Source organism: Neodiprion virginianus, chromosome 4 (assembly GCF_021901495.1).
Source record: "Neodiprion virginianus isolate iyNeoVirg1 chromosome 4, iyNeoVirg1.1, whole genome shotgun sequence".
In the NCBI taxonomy this organism is placed as follows: domain Eukaryota; kingdom Metazoa; phylum Arthropoda; class Insecta; order Hymenoptera; family Diprionidae; genus Neodiprion; species Neodiprion virginianus.
Window position 1 is genome coordinate 12,524,228 of NC_060880.1, and position 20,162 is coordinate 12,544,389.

At 32.4% G+C, this 20,162-nt stretch overlaps 1 protein-coding gene across 13 annotated transcripts; it reads left to right on the plus strand.

Moving 5' to 3' along the window:
- Positions 1-811: 811 nt before the first annotated feature.
- Positions 812-19,872, plus strand: LOC124303005 (protein O-mannosyl-transferase 2). Of its 13 annotated transcripts, XR_006907808.1 has the most exons (17): positions 812-1,006; positions 1,262-1,392; positions 1,834-1,917; positions 1,997-2,081; positions 5,144-5,248; positions 5,335-5,443; positions 6,076-6,344; positions 9,237-9,343; positions 9,540-9,732; positions 10,516-10,719; positions 11,188-11,339; positions 11,430-11,518; positions 11,728-11,876; positions 15,634-15,654; positions 16,077-16,486; positions 17,061-17,230; positions 17,710-19,872. XR_006907808.1 is itself a non-coding variant. In XM_046759656.1 (16 exons), the coding sequence occupies exons 1-16, from the start codon at positions 812-814 to the stop codon at positions 17,813-17,815; spliced, it is 2,427 nt and encodes an 808-aa protein (XP_046615612.1). In that variant the 3' UTR covers positions 17,816-19,872. The 13 variants fall into 13 exon arrangements, 12 of the variants coding, with proteins under 12 accessions (XP_046615612.1, XP_046615613.1, XP_046615614.1 ...); XM_046759656.1 differs by lacking the exon at positions 17,061-17,230 and having other exon boundaries at positions 17,692-19,872; XM_046759657.1 differs by lacking the exon at positions 17,061-17,230.
- Positions 19,873-20,162: the final 290 nt, after the last annotated feature.

The following is a 20,162-nucleotide window of genomic DNA, read 5'->3' on the forward strand; positions in this document are numbered from 1 at the left end:
ATTCGAGCTTTCTGCACGACTATAATAATATATGAGAGAGAACCTGAGTGACAGTATTCGAATGTACGATGCTTTGAATCACACTTTTGAACGTGCGTTCCCATGCAATAATGTTTTCGAAAACGTTGTTTGTTGCATAGACCAATCCATGCGTATCGGCATAATTTTTCATGATAACATATAATTTATGTTCAGCATCTAAACTATCGTTTTCATCAATTAGTAATTTCTTACAATCTATACAATTATGAGGGGATAAAAATTTTTTACATAAATATCCACAAATATAATAAACTGCAAATTCTAACCATTTTTCGGGCCGGCAACAAAATCGAATATTGAAATTAGAAAATATTTATTTATGTTTATCTTTGGATTTTTCGTACGGTATGTGGCAAATATCAAGGAGGTTAGGTTCTGTTTTGCTAGTAATCAAATTCTACTTACACTGCTATTCGAAAAAATGTATGTTCCCGGTCGGTTCTAGCATTTCTATTGCACCCTTTCACACCGCAGTACACAACCATATTCAATTAGAACAACTTAACCAAAGAACTTAACTTTACAATGAATATCCGATTTCAGCTTTTCTGATACAACTTGTCTTGTTTGCAAATATTGCCGGTGTTGACTCACACACGTATGACGCGATGCACACATATGCAATTGGTTTGTCCTGCGACTCACCAGACGGTGCGCGCGACGGAGGGTACGCTTAGCTTCTACTCTATCCCTGTCTATCCCATCCTCTTTGGTAGGAGATTTCTCTCTGTAATGGTACCGTAAATCTTCTTGGGTTGGTACGATCCTCATGCGCTGGCCATCTGGCGACCTTGGTGTCTATATTCTTCAGTCAACGGTGCATGTAACGGCCGCAACGGGTGCAGCCAGCCTGAAGGTGGGAGAAGTGGTTCTTAGATATTTGCATCGGCAAAACACCTCAGAATACCAGTTTCAGTTAGTTTTGCGTCGCAAGTGTTGTAACCTACTGGTGTTACGTACGTACGTAAGTACATGCGCAGCTATTGTTAGAATTTATTTTGTTGTTTTTCTATTTACTTCTTTTAAGAAATTACTTCCTGGCATCCACTCATAAATTTGTAATTCTCTTACAATTTAGACATAAATGCTGAGTTGGACATAGTTCACGAAAACTATACAGCAAAAATATAGTGAACCTAATTGTAGATGATACATGATTTCATGGCTTGTGTACGATTTGCAATATACACTTGTAAAATTTTCATGACTACCGGCATAGTACGAACACCGATTGAGCTTGGAGATGGTTGAAGAGATAAGTAGCAAATCTGTAAAAACCGCTAAAATAGTGCCAAAATTCAAACAAACAGGTGAAACTAACATCATGAAGACGGTCGAAGACAAACCCCTGTAAGTGCAATCTTATTTATGCAAATCATCTCTGACAACGATAAGTTTGTTATTGCACATTACCAGGTATCATTCGTTTAGAAAATTATTCAAAATCCTTTGTTGAAATAAGGTTGTATTTAGTAATGTTAATGTAATTATGCATTTTTGTATAGAATCGTTATTTCATGACATGATTGCTCGAAATTTATTCAACTATGATACAGCAAAAGCTTAATCATATTTTGCAAGCAATCAACTCTTCCAAAGTTACTTTAAAGTTTAACATAATGATTTTTCTCGATGTTCCATTACGTTAACGTTATTAACTTTAACTTTGTCTTTGAAATTATTCATATAGATTTTCGACTGATTCAGAAATTGAACTTAAATTCCCTGTTATGATTTTTTTTTTCTCTGTTCATGATTCATGATTAGTATGCGATGGTTTTGATGTTTCAGTATCTGGTGGCTGATTTTTATATTAATATTGATTGCAACTGTTACTACTCGATTTTACAAAGTAACAGAGCCTGATCATGTATGGTGAGTTTTAAGACCTAGAAAACTTCTGGGATCAATCCTTGTATTTTATACGCAAGGTTGTCAACAATTTGTTTTTTAGCTGGGATGAAACTCATTTTGGTAAAATGGGCAGTTGGTACATAAACAGGACTTTCTTCTTTGATGTGCATCCACCACTAGGAAAAGTATGAATAAACTTTTGTTTTACATTGTGTAGAAGATAGCTAAATTGATTTATAAATAATTGCGGCAACTGTATTTTTCTATAAGTGTTATCAGCAACCTTGCGTCAGTCATCTGTAATGATATCGCTACGTCTGATTTTTGGGTTTCTCACTATCTCAGGAGTTTTCCAATGTTTAAAAATTTCTACTTGTTAAAGTACTAAAAATGTAGTAATGCAAACTATTGGAGCATCAAGTAGAAATGTTGAAGTGATTCGATGAATTTCTTTTGAATTTTCGGACACTCCTAGACGGGTTGAAAATTGCCAAGCAGGATATCCTGATTGATGGCCAGCGGCGTAGTCAAAAAACCACATGGTTAGCACAGGATTGAATTAAAACCAATGAAACCGTATTGACACAAGTTTGTCCTGATGATTCACAGATCCGAATTTTATAAGAGAACTGAATCTATGTTACGAAAATCAATCCAAATCAATTTTTTTTTTTATTTTTAAAATGTGTATACAGTTTCTTTTTTTTTGCCAAATTGTAACAAATCGACTTGGTTATACAAAATTTGTAAGAAAGAATTAACTGTTCATGGATACGGGAGAAATTAATTATTACATATTGGTTTGAATTGTAGCTGCGCTACAATTTAGACATAAAATTAAAATTGAAACTATTCAACTGCGTAGACACATATAGGTAAAAATAAAATGCACAATTCGGTTCGTTGAATCTTGCAATCACTTGAGGAATTCGGATTGTTGGGTATCAAAATAAATCCCTTGTAATATGTTTTCAATCGTTTTTTGCTTTCTCAGTTCAAGAAATTCCGATAGGATTTGAGTGATCACGGTTTGGTATTAAAGAAAATCAGAGAATAGGATTCAGAAACACGACACAAAAATATAAGTCTATCGTGTTTCTGAATTGACACAAACATATAAGGCTGTCGTGTTTCTGAATCTCCTATTCTATCATTCACAATCTTTCATGTACTATCAAACTTTTCCAACAGGGTTACCGAGTCTATACTTCTGCACACATTACATTACAGCAACTATGCTGCAAAAGAATACAGATAGAATGTCGATAGAAAAGAACTCATATTAACAATAAAAAACTACTAAATGTAGTAATAACTGAGGTATGATACCTACAAAAAGCAAGCATAAAGTATCTGCAGTGCATTTAGTTACACTAGTTTACCAGCAAAATTAGCGTAAATAATATCTATCATATGTCAAGTGAATACTTTTCACAAATGATGTTGCAGTAAAATCTCAGTTCACCGGATCTACTGTGAAATATTTTATTGTTGTTTTTACTTCTGAAACTTAATTTTACTATCAATACATTGACTATATGTATACTAAAACAGTCTGTCATACATAATAACAGGTGGATTCTGAGTGATACTTAAAAACTTTTTTATACCAACCTGGAGATAAAAATGTTATGGATACTTGCAGAGTCAATTATTAACTGTATTTCAAATTGAACAAACATACATATGATTTTCGCATTAACCGTGAATTTTATTTATTCAGGTCACTCTTGTCCCCGTTTCCCCTGGTTACTAGAATGCTGTGGTCAGTCTTCACCATCCATGTTAAATGTCACTGACCATTGTTAGCTTCTACACGTCACTGAATTAAAAATAATGCAGTCAGTGCCAGTCTACATGTAATGTGTAAGACAAAGGTTCAACAACAAAAATATCTTGTGCCAAAATAATGCCAAGAAATGTATTTCTGTAATTCACTCATTGCTAAAATCATTTCCTGCGGTTATTCTCACATAAAACTAAAAAGTTTTTAGATAATTTTGTTCTGCATTGCATGTAGAATGGCGCTGACTGTGTTCTTTTCACATCAGTGATTCGTATGAGGTGATAATAGTCAAAATAAGTGGTCACATTTAATCTAGGTAGTAAAGACTGACTATAGCATCTTCTTAATCAAGATTATGCAGTATTTTTACATACAACCTTTTACAATTAATTTTGAGATTGAGCTTATATGCAACCATAAGTCAAGTTGTTTTTTTTTTTTACAATAGTTGAAATTACTATCACAACACGATAATTTTTGTAGGTGCATATTTAGGCTATTCGGGTAGTGTTTTGTTTACTGTTTTAAATGTTACATACCAGTATCAATGTGCATGGTACCCAAATGCTTTCTGGTTTTCATTTTTCACTTTCACTAATAAACAATGAATACGATCATATAAGCTTTTAATACGGTAACGAACTTACAATGAATTCGCACGAACTATTTTTGGCATTCAGAAATTGATTTGTCTTCTGTTCTCAAACCTAATTTGACCTAATTACAGGTGATTGTTTGTAAAATATTAGCTTTGCAACTCAAATCATTTTTGATGGAATTGATGAAATATGTGTTACTTATGATTTTTTTTTTATTTCATACTATGTTTAGAATTTAGAAATTCAAATTTTTGATTTTATCTATTTCAGTTTATTAGCTCTCTTTTTATTATGTGATTTTACCAGATGTGTCGTAAGATTTTATTTTGCGTATAATTCTTTGCATGTGAGATTTTTAGCAATAGCATTATGACACTGAGCCCCTAAATAGACTCGTAACGCACCCCAGCAGCATGCTTTTGAAAATGCTATGTATAACTGTCAGTAATTAAAAACATCTCTTCTAAGATTAATTCCAATTTCGTGAACCGTGATCATTTACATACCTGTTAGTTATTATAAAACAATAAAAACAACATTTTCGATCGATCAAATTTGATTTTTGGTACTTCAAACTGGAGCAAATTCAATCAATCATAGCCGTGACGAAGCGACTTCGAGCCAGCGATATTTCAAAATTCAATGTGACATGTCATTTTTTAACAGTGAAAAATTTTATTACACAGTGACTTCGGAAGCTAATCAAATCTATACTTATTATAAATTGCCAGATCTTAACATACAGCCTAATTCAAAAAATAAATGTTAATTCATTCGTAGCAGTTACAGTTATTTTTATCGATATTTTTCATTTTCCTATTTTCATATTATGTTAGTCTTAATTGAAATTGATGAATTCTAGATGCTTATTGGTTTATCCGGGTATCTAACTGGCTACAATGGTTCATTTCCATTTGAGAAACCTGGTGACAAGTATGAAGATACAAAATATATAGGAATGAGAGTAGTAAGTAATACAGATTAATGATAATATAATCAAAGTACTTTCTATTAAATTTATTGCTAGATTTCAATGTAATCTTGCATTTACAGTTCTGCACAATGTTGGGTGCAACTATCGTCCCATTAGCATTCCTTACTGTTTGGGAATTGACGCAGTCTTTGCCTTCATCTGTTTATGCTGCTACTTTTATTCTATGTGGTATGGTTTGATAAATTTATCATGGTTTTTAAGTAAATGTTTAATTTGTTTGTGTAGTCATATTCACTCCAAGGTATAGGCATACAATAATTGATTTTAATATTTCAATCATAATAACATACTTGACACATTTATACAACATTGAATGTATCACTTTACACTTGCAAGAATTACCCAAGTAATTATCAACTAGCATGTACCTAATTTCAAATTACAATTAATGAAAAGAGATGTTGAAATTTTTAGACTTATAAGAACTGCATATGTCCTAGATGTGTAAGTGGTAAATTATTATTTAGTCAAATAAAAATCGAGTTATATTATGGTGAAGCATAATGCTTAATTTTTACCACTGAAACAGATTTGAGGTATCATCTTAAGCAGTAAGTAATGTCCGTTTTCGCTCTTGTCATTTATAATTGAATCAAATTTTTATTGAGACCTTTTGTAATTCTTGGTTGGTTGAAATTTTTCATTACATGAGAATTACTTTTAGTACAAGAAAATTACTTGTAACATTTGTGTTTTGTAGAGAAATACTTCTATTTCACTTTTGTCATATCTTAAGAATCGCAAAAATGAAGGAAATTATACTTATTTTAAATTGTGTACAATCTTCTATGTTTTTTCAGATGTTGGTCTGCTTACACTGAATCAATACATTCTTCTGGATCCAATCCTATTGTGTTTTATGATGTGTGCATTATGGGGAATGTCCCGTATCGGCTCATTGCAGCATCAACCATTTACATTCTCTTGGTGGGGTTGGATGTCATTTACTGGCATGGCGCTTGCATGTTCCATAAGTGTTAAATTTGTTGGTCTCTTTATTGTCCTGTTGGTTGGACTCTACACGTTGCATGAATTGTGGAGAGAATTAGGCGACCTTTCAAAGCCTGTCGTAAGTTATGCTTCTTGTAAGTAAGATCATACAAATTTACTAAGGCAATGTATTTATATTGTCCATCACCAACAGGTAATCGGATTAAAAAATTGTAACTTTGTAAATCAAATCTGTATGGGCGAGTCTGCCGATTATCAATCAATGATCAGAGTCCAAAGATGAGATTTTGTTACAATTTTGATATGTTTTCGGTGTCCTGGGATGTGAAAATTCTCCCATGCTTAGATCTTTAGGCTTTACCATTCATGAGAAATATATTGATCTCCTTTAACACTTTTGCGAATCTAAAGATTTTTCCGAATTTCTTGCAATCTTAATCTTCTAACTCCATTTTGCTCGGTGTTATCACAAAAAAACGCAATTTTCAGTCGTTTTTTTTTACGATAACATCACTATTTCTAAGTTAAAAATTATTTAAAAAATTGCAGATCCGGTAGACATCTGAACACATGTCAAAGATTTTTCTCAGATTTTTCAGTAGTGAGCACTATTTTCTAATTATTCTTGAACGTTCGCTTTGCTGATTTCTGATAGATTTTAATGAGTGATCACCTTTTTTTTTTTACAGTACGAATATCTAGGTTTGGGTGATCTTCTGTAATTTTTACCACGTACAGAAGTAACACAGAAAACCGAAATGTATAATTAGTTTGAGAGGTGTTTACCCATTGAACGTTAATTTTGAAGTTTTTGACCATATAACTCTGTAACGTGTTCTTCACAAGTTTAACTTGTGTATTGTATGTCGCCAGAAGCTACTTCCGTTTTCAAATTCATATGCCATCTTACATCAATGACTAGAAAATATCTCTAATTCTGGTATGTTATTTCCCAAATAAATCCGAAGCCTCACTTGCTGGGTTATAGCAGTGTGAAGGTGTGCATCAGTCACAATGAATAGGTAGCTATGCGCAAAGAGAAGAATAGAAGATCCAATACGGCTATTTTCTGGTCCCATCAAAAGTGGCTCCGTCTATTCCACTGTGAAATTCGAAACCACGTTCAACAAAACTAGATGTTTATACTGTAAAAAAAGAAGATGGTGACTCCCTAAAATCCACTGGAAATCAGCAATCCGAATGTTCAAGAGTGTTTAGAGAGAACCTTACTACCGAAAAATCTGAAAAAAACCTCAACAAGTGCTCAGATGCTTGCATAATCTACATTTTTTTTTTAAATAATTTTTAAAGTGAAAATAGCGGTGTTATCATACAAAAACAAAACTGGGTTTTTTTTGTGATAACGCTGAACAAAACGGAGTTAGAAAGTTAAAATTTAGAACGCAAACTCGATCCTTTTAGGCCGAGTGTAAGTTTGCAATATGAGTCGTAGGTGAACATGCATAATAACCGAAGACGAATTTAAATGATTCTTTACATAACAAGAGTATGTTACGCGATTTGCACGAAGCGCGAAATTAATATATAATAATAAATAAATAATCTCATGATTAGGGTCGCGTCATATCACATTTGTTTGTGACAGCGCATGCGCACAATATAGAAAAGACCACTTTTAACTCTTAAGAGTTAAACCAATCAATTATGCGCGCATACGAAAGGTGAAGGGTGAATGGAAATTGGTATTGAGGAAGTTGAATGTTTGATTTAGTTTAAAAATATATAAAGAGTACAATGAGAAAATGTGAGGCAGAAATTGATTGTAGGAGGTAAGAGGGGGGAGTTTTGTTTAGTTTGGTTTCGAAACGAGAGGTTAATTCAGATTTTGGTCGAATTAAAGATAACTTTGAAGAGAAAGTTTATGAGAGGAAGGATGTAAAAGATTGGTTGCAGATTGATTGCAGTTTACTATATACCGTGTGCAACTGACAGTGTAGGGAGCAATCAGCTGACTTGATATGGGAACCGAGGCAGTCAGGTGATGATAAGAAGAGTATGCAAGGTTTGACGTGGTTGATCAATTTAATCCGAATCCCATTTTCATCCCACTTGGAAAATCCAGTGACCTTGCGAAAAAATGTTCAGCTTTCTGATGGAATTATCAGAATAATTTTTCTGTTTGTGAAACCCAAAAAAGATCTATTTTTCCACCAAAAAAGACTACGCATTTTTTAATGGATTTAATATTTGAAAAAAAAAAAAACACTTTTCAATAAAAATATATTCGATCAAATTTTTATTCCAACATCAAGAAGTCCAAGAAATTGAAAGAAAAATGTGCGATTCACAAAAGTGATAAGACTGACTAACATGTTTTCTCGTGAATGGTGGCTCAAACGTCTAAGAATTGGAGGATTTCCATATGTTGGTACACCAAATAACATATCAAAATTACAGCAAAATTAAATTTTTTGGTCTTAATTCATTGAACAATAACTAACGGACTAGCCCATATGTACTTTCAGTTGTAAAATAGCATTATAACTAGACAGATTTTCACGGAGTTTTTTTTGTTAATTTTCATCATCTCAGAGAAAACGCAATAATGAGATGTCAGTTTCAGTTTCTAGTCAAAAGTACCAAATAAGAACTTGAATTATTGTAAATGATGCTGACATTTTGGAATATTGACATCAACATACCTTCAATGACAAATATTTTCCAGAGAAATGTACATGTTCATTTTTATGTATACTGGTGTACTCTTAAATCGCAATTCTGCATTAAATTTATTGTTAGCTTGCATCTGAAAGTAATGAAGTTTCGACTTAAATACTCAGTAGGGACATGCTCTATTTGCCTTATTTCAATTCACCTGAGACCACTTTGCACGAAAACATATCGCACGCGACTAAGTTGACATAGTCCAGTAGAAATTTCGTTATTTTAGTATGATAATTACCTATTTGAAATGTTAGGTCAACTAACATCGAATAATGTCCACGTATACATTATATGCCCGTAAAATCTGTTTATTGCTTCTTTTCAGATGAATGCAGTTAAACATCTGTTAGCTAGAACCCTTTGTCTCATAGTGTTACCAGTAATTGTGTACGTGCTGTTTTTTTACATCCACCTGGTTGTTTTAAATAAAAGGTGAGACTGCTATAATTCGTAATACCATGATTTTTTACTAGTAATACCTACATTAAAAACAGACATATTATTTAATATTACTTACATGAAATAGTAATGCTTTATGCCCCAGTCATTATTGTCGCTCACCCATATGATATTTCTTTACATCAAATATAGAATACCTTGATACTATTTTGCTCCCATCTTACTGTAGTGGCAATGGAGATGGTTTCTATAGTTCAGGATTTCAGTCACAGCTGGAAGGAAATTCTTTGCACAATGCAACAATGCCTCGGCATTTGGCATACGGTGCTATCATAACACTTAAAAACCATCGCACCGGAGGAGGTTATTTGCATTCACATTGGCATTTGTATCCAGAAGGAATGGGAGCTCGTCAACAACAGGTCTATATGCATAATAATCTTTCGATGAGTAAAAAAAAATTTTTGTTTTCCAACTATACTAATTGTTGATGTGAAAACATTATTTCATTATACAAAACCCATTCATCACTTCAATCCACTTTTAAACTGTTTTATAGTTATGATGCTATTGTTTTTTTTTACTTTTCATCACCTTTGGTGATGTAAGAAAGGATTTGGCTTCGGCCGAAAATCACTTTTTCTAATTTCAACGAATCTTTACATTTTCAGATCTCTAGAATCCGAAAAACAGGTTTATAGAGAAATGTTGGTCAGGATGTCGGTTTGTCGGTCTGTCCAACAAACGCCTGCAATGAGTTGGGAAATGGTTCAATGAAAAAATCTGAAATTTACAGGGTTTTACAATCAAATGACGGGCATGAAAAATTGCAATGTCATGTTTAGTTTGAACTTCCGGTTCTACCGGAAACGAATCGATTTTCAATGTTTTACCAAGAAATCTATACTTTATCTTTTTTAGTACTTTTTCTAAATGAATATGTATTTGGAGTTTATTCATTTATTGAAAAAAATGCATCAATTTTGTTTTTCCTAGTTCTCATTTAGTTGCCAAGTCCTGTCACTTTCAGATTTTCGAACTAGCCGTTTTCGGGTCATCGCGGAGGTTTGCCGGACGAACCATCAGGCTCTTCCCTCCTTTTCATGGTGATGACAAGTCTCTAAAAAAACAATATTTTTCGGACTTCTTTTAAATCGCTTGTAATTTTGCTCCATTTTCATCAGTATTACGTTTTTACGTTTTAGATAACTACGTATTCACACAAAGACGACAATAACCGTTGGTTGGTGAAGAAATTCGATACGAATGTCTTACCACCAGATAATGTACTAGTAAAACACGGTGACTTAATCCGACTAGAGCATATAGTGACTCGCCGAAATTTACACTCACACAAAGAAGTAGCCCCCATTTCAAAAAAACATTACCAGGTTACTGGATATGGAGAGGTATGAAAAAAATCCATTGCGTCACATTCGTTTATACCTGTACAATAAATTTGGACTTGGCATTTTTTTAGCTCGAGACTACTGTACTTTCAGCTAATCTTCATGGAATTTCACGTGTTTGATTCAAAGTGATTGAGAAAGAATTTTCAAGAAAACATTTCTTGTTTATCACTTATTTCGTTTTCCAAGATCGTTTCATGGTTAAAAGCTCTTATCATTTCCCATAAAGTATGAAATTTCAGCAACATGATAGGCACGTATTACTAACTGAATCTCATTGGTTCTTACTATGCATAATTGATGTATTGACAGTATGCGTACAGTTTGAAACCCACGTTCATTTTTTATGAATACACCTATGCCAAAATTTCTGAAAATTTTCACTAGCTGCAATTGGCAATTCTAATTGTAAATGCTAAGTATCAGTATTTACCCAAAAGTAGTCAAACATCAATGCACATTTTTTAGAATGGTACTGGAGATGCAAATGACGTTTGGAAAGTATTGATCGTAAATGGAAAAGAAGATGATATTGTAGAAACAGTAACAAGCAAGCTGAAATTCGTTCATTATCTTCATCACTGCGCACTTACGAGTAGTGGAAAAACATTACCCAAATGGTAAGTTTTGATCACATTTGCCGACTAAACATAAATCTAATTATAGAAAATTATAAATATTTATTTATCAAGTTTGTAACACTTTCACAGGGCATATAGTCAACAGGAAGTTTCTTGCAATCCGAACATGCGAGATAAAAACTCTATGTGGAATATTGAGGATAACATTTTTGCCAAATGTAAGCCAACATTTTCAATTGTAATACTTTATGGTAGAATCGCCAGACCTGTGTTTTGCATTTCTTTCCAATAAATGGGAGCTCTTTGAACACACATCCATATAATAAACAGTACCAGCGCAGAATAGTTAAATTTGATTCAGATAGATAATTATAGTACTGGATTTGATATCTAAAAATACAACGGAGTTTTTCTTCACTTTTAACAGTGCCAAATGTCAGTTTCCAAGTATACGCACCTGGTTTTCTGGAAAGATTTCTTGAATCACACGCAGTTATGTTGCAAGGTAATTCGGATTTGAAGCCCAAGGAGGGAGAAGTTACCTCAAGACCATGGCAATGGCCTATCAACTATAGGGTAAGAATGTACCAGTGTTCTACAACAGAACACGTGATTGTTAAAGGGGTATCCTGGTCGATTTCGACGTTGTCTATATCCAAATATCGAAGTCCGCGTATCCCGAACGTGAAACAGGGCTCTTGACAGCCACATTTTTCACGCGGTTCTGAATAAAAACACTCCAATACATTTTCATTTGACGCAGAAATAAAGAAATGGAATGAAATACACGAATTTGCTGTAGCGTTTTGCTCAGAATTGTGTTTAGAATGGTGGTGTTGAGTCCTGTTTTGCATTTGAAATATTTGAACATCTATATTTGCAGATACATACGACAACGTCGAAATCCATTAAGGCGCTTCCTTAAAGAGCCTTAGATAGTAGATTATTATATTTTACCTAGAATATTATAACTTATTCACAGAAATTAGGTTATCTTTGCATGCACATTTCTTTTAACGAGATGTTGTGACACGTATGAGGAATTCTCCGTCAACTCGGCCACTTTTTTGGACCATCTCAGATTTGCCCCATAATTGGTTATATCAAAGTACTACTAAAAGGTACTTTGCGTGAATTTTTTCAGATTTTTTAATTCATTATTTGAGAAATTGCCGTTTTTTTTCAAATGAATATATCTCGGAAACTTGAAGTAACTGAAAAAAAATGACCACATCAAGGTTGTAATTTTTTGTTAGCTTTCGAGAGTTGTTGGCTTTCACTAAAAGCCATCCAAGTCAACGTTCGCAGTTCTCCAAAAAGTTGTTTCTGAAGTAAATGGTTATCTAGACCCTTCATTCATTACCAATATTCCAATAACATTCATTTACGTAATTTTGTATTGTCCTTCTGTCTGGAAATCGAAATGTGAAAATAAATTCAGTTACTCTTTACAAGAACTAAGTATTCAAAGATTTTATGCAACACAGTTTTGAAAATTACTCTTTTTTGTTTGCATTGGATTTTTGTAAAAGTTCTTCCGATAATTGGAACCCAAGATATTCAAGTTTGCACATTTTCACGTAAAATATTTTGAGAATAATTTTAGATTTTGAAACCTTCCAAATAAACGAAAAATTTTTTGAATGTATCACAACATATTCATTTTGATGTTTACTAATTGGAAAATTTCACAAAACTATAAGAGGCGGTGTGAAAATCAATCGAAATTAATCTTTCTATTGTTTTCAATGTGTTTCTTTCTACGAATTCGGTTCTTTCCATATTCTAATATTTGAATTGTAACGCAATTCAAATTCGACTAGCCTGTAATACACAATTTCGTTTTTATCCATTACTATTTGCTCCGTTGTATATTTTTAAATTTACCATAAATTTAATATACGCTAAAGAATTCAATTTCTTTTCAGCAACTTATATATGTATATATAACAAAAAAACCGACTATTTTTTTTTTTTAGAAGAACATTGAAAAATCTTCCGAGTGTCCCTCAAAAATGATCTCGGTAAAATATGAGCCCTTAATATTGATATTTAGAGGTGGCGATTCTCAATTTTCTATTTCACATTTAAATACCATGGGAAAAAATTTTTTAAAAATTTAGAATTTTATTGCTCGAAAACGAATCAGTGTGAAGATATAAACAAAACATATTCTTGTAGGAAATTTTACGCTCTACAAAAAAGATCTGAATAAAGATTTGCGTAAGGTAAGTCGTTTCGGAGTTATCAGTCCTCAAACATCGAACCGTTTGAAATAATGATGTTATTAATTTATAAATGCTACAAAACTGACTCATATCACTTAAATACACAATACTTCTGATTTTAAAATTAAAACTAAAGACTTCCAGTGAAATGTTAATTAATAAATTTCATTAATCAACGATATGAGTCAGTTTTGTAGCATTTATAAATTAATAACATCATTATTTCAAACGGTTCGATGTTTGAGGCCTGATAACTCCGAAACGACTTACCTTACGCAAATCTTTATTCAGATCTTTTTTGTAGAGCGTAAAATTTCCTACAAGAATATGTTTTGTTTATATCTTCACACTGATTCGTTTTCGAGCAATAAGATTTGAAATTTTTGTAAAATTTTTTCCCATGTTATTTAAATGGAAAATAGAAAATTGAGAATCGCCACCTCTAAATATCAATATTAAGAGCTCATATTTCCCGAGGTCATTTTTGAGGGACACTCGGAAGATTTTTCAATGTTCTTCTAAAAAAAAAAATAGTCGGTATATATATATATATATATGTATATATCTCGATCTAAAATATTTATAATTTTTGATATGGTGATTGAAAAAACGGACTGAGCTAGATTTAAATTTTTATGATAGGAGTAAGTGCCAAATGTGCTGGGTAATGAATTTTCCAATCTATTATATTAATTTATCTTTTGCACGTCATACCTTCTTCAAGGTGGTGCTCCTTCGACCAAAGCAGCTGCATGAAACATAGGTCTTACATACCTGTTGATTTTTTCCCAAGTATACGTTGGTGTTCCGAAGAACATGCCATGGAGTTCGAAACGATTAGCAAATATTTCAATCCCGCCGATTTTCTATATTCGACATATAGCAAGATATCACAAATCTGAAACGATTGTTTGTTTGGAATAGTGAACTGAATGAGCACCCCTAATCTCAGCCTAAAATATTGAAAACTTTAGGAGAAGATACTTTTTAAAGAATCCAAAAAATTTCGTTTTGTGAAGATTTTTTATAGTTACTTTTTTTCGTGAACTTCAATCAATTTCATGTAAAAAAAAGTCCTGCAATATTAGTACTTACCGCGAATAGTTTCAGAGGTATAAATTAAAAAAAATGAATTTTCAGTTACGAGTTATAAATTTATTTACTAAAATTTTTATTTATTTCAAATGTATTTATTTATTTCTCGGTATTTGGGTCATTTGAACACGTTTATGATATGATATAATGAATAATTATGGTACTTGAAAATTCAACTTTTAATTTGAACATTTTTGTCATCAATAATATAATTTGAAAATATCCAAAGTGATACGAAAGTTTTGGTAGACTGCCTAGATTTTTAATTTTTAACTACTTAGTGAGACTTGTGTAAGTAAACAGTGTTTACTATAGATGTATAATATATTGCAAGTGCTAACATTGTAGGAGCTTTATCAATTTACATGAAATTGGCTACAGTTCAAAGAAGTAACATTAAAATATATTAAAAAACGGAATTTCCGATCTTTAAAACATTTTTGGCTGTAATTTGGGATGTTCGTTCAGTTTACTATTCCGAACGAACAATCGTTGTTCAGATTTTTGATATCTTGCTATATGTCAAATATAGATACTCGCTGGGGTTCAAATATTTTTTTATCGTTTTGAACTCCACGGTATGTTTTTTGGAGCACAAAAATACACTTAGAAACAAATCGATCGCTATTTGTGACCTATGGTTAATGTAGCTGCTTTGGTGGATGAGACCCCCTCCTTAATAGCTGTTAGTATCTCCTAAACCGATGGTCAAACTATCTTAAACAGAATCTCAAAGTTTGGACCTTTTTTTACTGAATTTTATGCAAAAATTTTGATGTATACATTTAAAACATCTTGGTAAATCCATCAAGTGAGCCTTTTTAAGGCGCATGAAGTTAACTTTTTTAAGTGGCTGGAAGTAAGCTTTATGCTATCACTGTCGTCTTTCTGCAGAGTTAACACACCATCAAAAGTAACGTGCAAATCCCCTAGTATCTTATTAAAATTTTCGCATTATTTCCCGTAAAACTCTTAGATTGTCTATTTGAAGAATGTTTTTTTCAATTTAGACACACGCTACAGAGAAAAAGGTGAGTTTTGCGTGGATTTTGTTCTTTCTTACCTGAGAATTTCCAGATTACATTGATTTAAATTGTAAACAACTAAAAAAATTAGAGTGTCTGAAACATTATAAAGATTGTCAACTCAATCTTGAATAATAGGGTCAGGACCCGATGGAATTGAAGTGGAATACTACAAATACAGTTATATAATTACAAATTTGTGTTTTTTAATGAACTTGAATTCGATGACTATAATCTCGTCCACACTTCTATAGTTATTGAGGCCATTAGAAAAGTGACATGCTTTACTGTTATCAGGCTACCTAATTTTCTATTTTTAGTTCCAAATGATTGGAGTGCCTGTAATACTCATATCACACAACGAATTTTATCTAGTTTGATAAGTGTTGAGTAGTAATTACTGAATTCCTCTTTTTCATTTTTTGCAGGGTCAATTCTTTTCGGGGAGTAAAAATCGTATTTATCTACTCGGAAATCCGATTATATGGTGGGGAAACATAGTATTTTTAATTTTCTTCTCTCTCGCATATCTATTCGCCTCTGTGCAAGAACAGCGAGGATATCTGCAGGATCCTGATATTTTATATCGAAGAAGGAGAACACTCGAGGCTGGCATGTGGATGTTTACTGGATGGCTCTTACATTACGTTCCATTTTGGGCTATGGGACGTATACTCTACTTCCATCATTACTTCCCTGCTTTATTGTTCAGCTGCATGCTGACCGGAATAACATTGAACTACATTTTGGAAACTATACCCATGTTCGTTCCTGGCATGATTGGGCATACTATTTATCATTCCACAGTGGGGCTAGTATTGTCTGGAACAGTATATAGGTACGAAAGACTCCTTAACCATTCTTCAAAATATCAAACCTATAGGTATAACCAAATTCAATCACTGAGAGTATGTTTATACCATTTCTAATCATTTTTAAGTTAATTCATTAGTTGAATTGTTGAAAATTCACAAAATAAATTATTTTTTTTTATACATGTTTAATCTGACTCATACGATTTATTGAGTTTTGTCAATTTCGTATTTGATATCTATAAAGTATTGTGAAGATACATTCAATTACTTTTTCTTAACAACTAAAAATATGGCCTAGTAAGTCATGAAAATAAACCTCATACTATTAAGGGTCTTTACAGTTGTTGGTCACTACTGATTGGAACTGAATTTTTGAATACATTCACTTTTTGGTATCTTGAAAAATGGTTTTCACTGTACTTTACAGCTAACGCTTGTAATTCTTACAAACGATTAGTAGAAAATAACAATGACTTACAACTTGTGAAGACTACATTATAACACAATTATAAAAATCAATCATTTCTTGGCATGCATGTACACAAACAGAAGTGGACTTTGACTAATTCGAAGCTGCTCGAATCATCTGCAATGCAGGTTCAATAGATGGTAGCAGACCATACCGGTAGCCTTGAATCGGTCAGCATCTACCTCGATTTGTGTATGTGTGATGTGCACCATGCTTATTCTTACTTGAGCGAGGATTGATGTGTTGAAACTGTGTGTATAGAAAAGCACGCACACACACACATTGGTAATGTACTTATGTAAGTTCGTAGGTCTATTATAATGAAAAATACGTCATTGTTATTTATTATTATTATTATTATATTTTGATTGCAACAGTTAGCTTGAATGAAACAATTTATTCGGGAGTTTTATGTTTTTAATGAAATAATCTAAATTATTTGATTTGGGAAAAATTGATCAAATACCTCAGTTTAAAAATGTCCCATACACAAATCACAAGTTTACAAGAATTATTTGGATTGGTTGCCAACTAATAATCATCAAACACCTAATTGATAAAAGTAGATGCAACTCAAGTCGATCGTAAAACCAGCCCTAAATAAACGTCACACTTAGTGTACTTTCTCAGTTGCTTTACAAAGTGGTTCACACATTGGTATTTTACTTTATTGAGATTATATTGAATTTGGGAAGCATGTTTTCATATTTAGTCTTCCGTTGATATAGAGCATTAACAGGTTTGGTAAATCAATATTAGTTTTCTATTCTTTTTCAGCTTTTACTTGTTTTCTCCATTGGCTTACGGCATGGACGGACCATCAGCCTCCCATCCTGAAAGTCCATTACATCCACTCCGCTGGATGGATTCCTGGGAGTTTTAGTTTATGCTATAAGTATTCACATAGCAACCAGACTTTCACTCAGTCGAGGTCTCGTAAAGGCTGATATTATACAGTGTTAAGATCATTATATTTTTTATGTACGAATCTTTCTTACTAAATATTTTATCATTTTTATATGTACGTATAATATGTTGAAGAAATGAAGAAATGTAATATTATTAATATTGCAAAATAAGTTGTAGAATTTCTCTGAACAAGTCTGCCAATTCTAGACCTCGGATCCGGCTTCACCCGCTCAAATCTTTTCGCAATTTTTTGAGCTAAAAGTCATCATCAAAAAACAGTTTATCAAATTTTTTCAGATTTTTTTTACTCATATTTTTCGAAGTTATTTTATGGGGTATTCCATATAATTTTATAGTTTTTGTTTTATTACTTTTTTTTTGCATTTTTTTGCCATATTAAAAAAAAAATCCGAAAACAAATTTTCCGTACATAAAAATCTCAGCTTATAAAAAAAAAAGAAATTTTTTATTGTTTATGCTTGTCAAAAGCTCTTAACATTGAGCTTAAAATCTAAAAAGCTGTTTCTTGCTGTTGCCCAAATTTGGAATTTCTTAAAAGTATTTCTTTCAAAAAGCTGAGAAAATTCTACATAATACACGTAATTTTCAAGGTGGGATCTCGATAAACACACGAGAAATGAATGAATTAACGAAAATTGAAAATCTAAATCATCTTATGCATTCAATTATTTGTTTCCCCCTTTTTTTTTCTTACTACCTTCTCTATCTACTTACCATCTTACTATGGGTACGTTCCAAAACTAGCTGGTAACGCAACAAAAATCCCTAGGACAGAGGCATAGCTACTTCCGAACTCTGCAGTGTAAAACAGACAAAAGATAATTGACAGCACTGGGAGTTAGTTTTGGAACGCACCCATAGAATGAGTGAAGGAAGTGAGGAAAAAAAGAGAGTGGGAAACGGAAAAGAAAGAAAAGATTACAAAAACATCATTATAAATAGGATAAATTGAATTGAAAATTTTCTTCAATTTTTGTTCAGTAGTTCATTTCTCGTTGTTTATCGGAATCCCTCCTTGAAAATTACGTGCATCCTGTAAAATTTTCTCAGTTTTTGGAAAAGAATGTTTTTCAAAATTTGGGCAACCGTAAAAAACAACCTTTTAATTTTGAAGCTCAATTTTGAGAGCTTTTTATAAGCATCAACGAAAAAAAAAATATTTTTTGAAGAGATAAGATTATTTTACACGAAAAAGCCATTTTCTGAAAAAAAATTTATAGTGGCAAAAGACAGCAAAAAAAAAAAAAAAAAATTGAAACAAAAATTATAAAACTAAATACAATATCCCATACAATAACTTCGAAAATAAAAGAGAAAGAAATCTGAAAAAATTTGGGATGCTGTTTTTCTACGAGGACTTTGAGCTCAAAATCTTCCCAACAATCGGAAAAGAATAGAAACGGAACGATTAGCAGAATTATGAATCCCATTTCTTTAAGTTTCCGAATTAAGCATGAGTTATTCCAATCAGACACTGTTCGTTTTAATCTGTTTATTCGTTTCTATTCGATTTTATCTGTTCTTTCCTATCCCGTCATATTCGCGTCAATGCCACCTCTAATAGCTTGTTCGTTTCAATTATTTATTTACAATAAGGGATGGCAATTATCAATCCGATTCAATTCTTTCTATCTGAATTAATTCTTTTCAAAGAATACGAAACATCCGTTTGGATAAAGAAATCGGAATAGATCGTATTGAAATTCTCAATCCGTTTCTATTCTTTTCTGACTGTTGGGTTGCGAGATCTAAGCGGGTGAGGCCAGATCCGACGTCTAGAATTCATAGACTTGTTCATGTATAAAAAGTTAAGAATAACCACGATTTACAATACCTATTCGTTTGCATAGGTTTACCATTATACGAAATTCGAAATTTTCGAGCACATGTCTCTGAACTCAACGCTGTGTATTCTACTTACCGCTAGCTATAAGCGCAGATACCCTGGGAATATTAAATTACTGCATAAAAATTTTAAAATTGTATCATAAATATTTCTGCGGATTCTCATATGTTGTCTTATGCGCCCATCCCTCCCATAATTTGTGAAAGAGTCAATTCTCAGGGGTTATCAAAACATTGGGAGTAACTGTCACGTGACCCATTTTCATTTACCAAAACTTATAAGACGTAATAGTTCTGGCCTTCAGTATGTAGCTTGGTTCAGTATTATGATTAAGACTTACAATCAGCTTATACACAGATGTTTGAATTTTCACCAAATGCCGTTTTTCCTTACTACAAGACCTGCAATCTACAGTAGAAGTCGTAAATCTTGTTCTAGATATTGTTGGAAATAA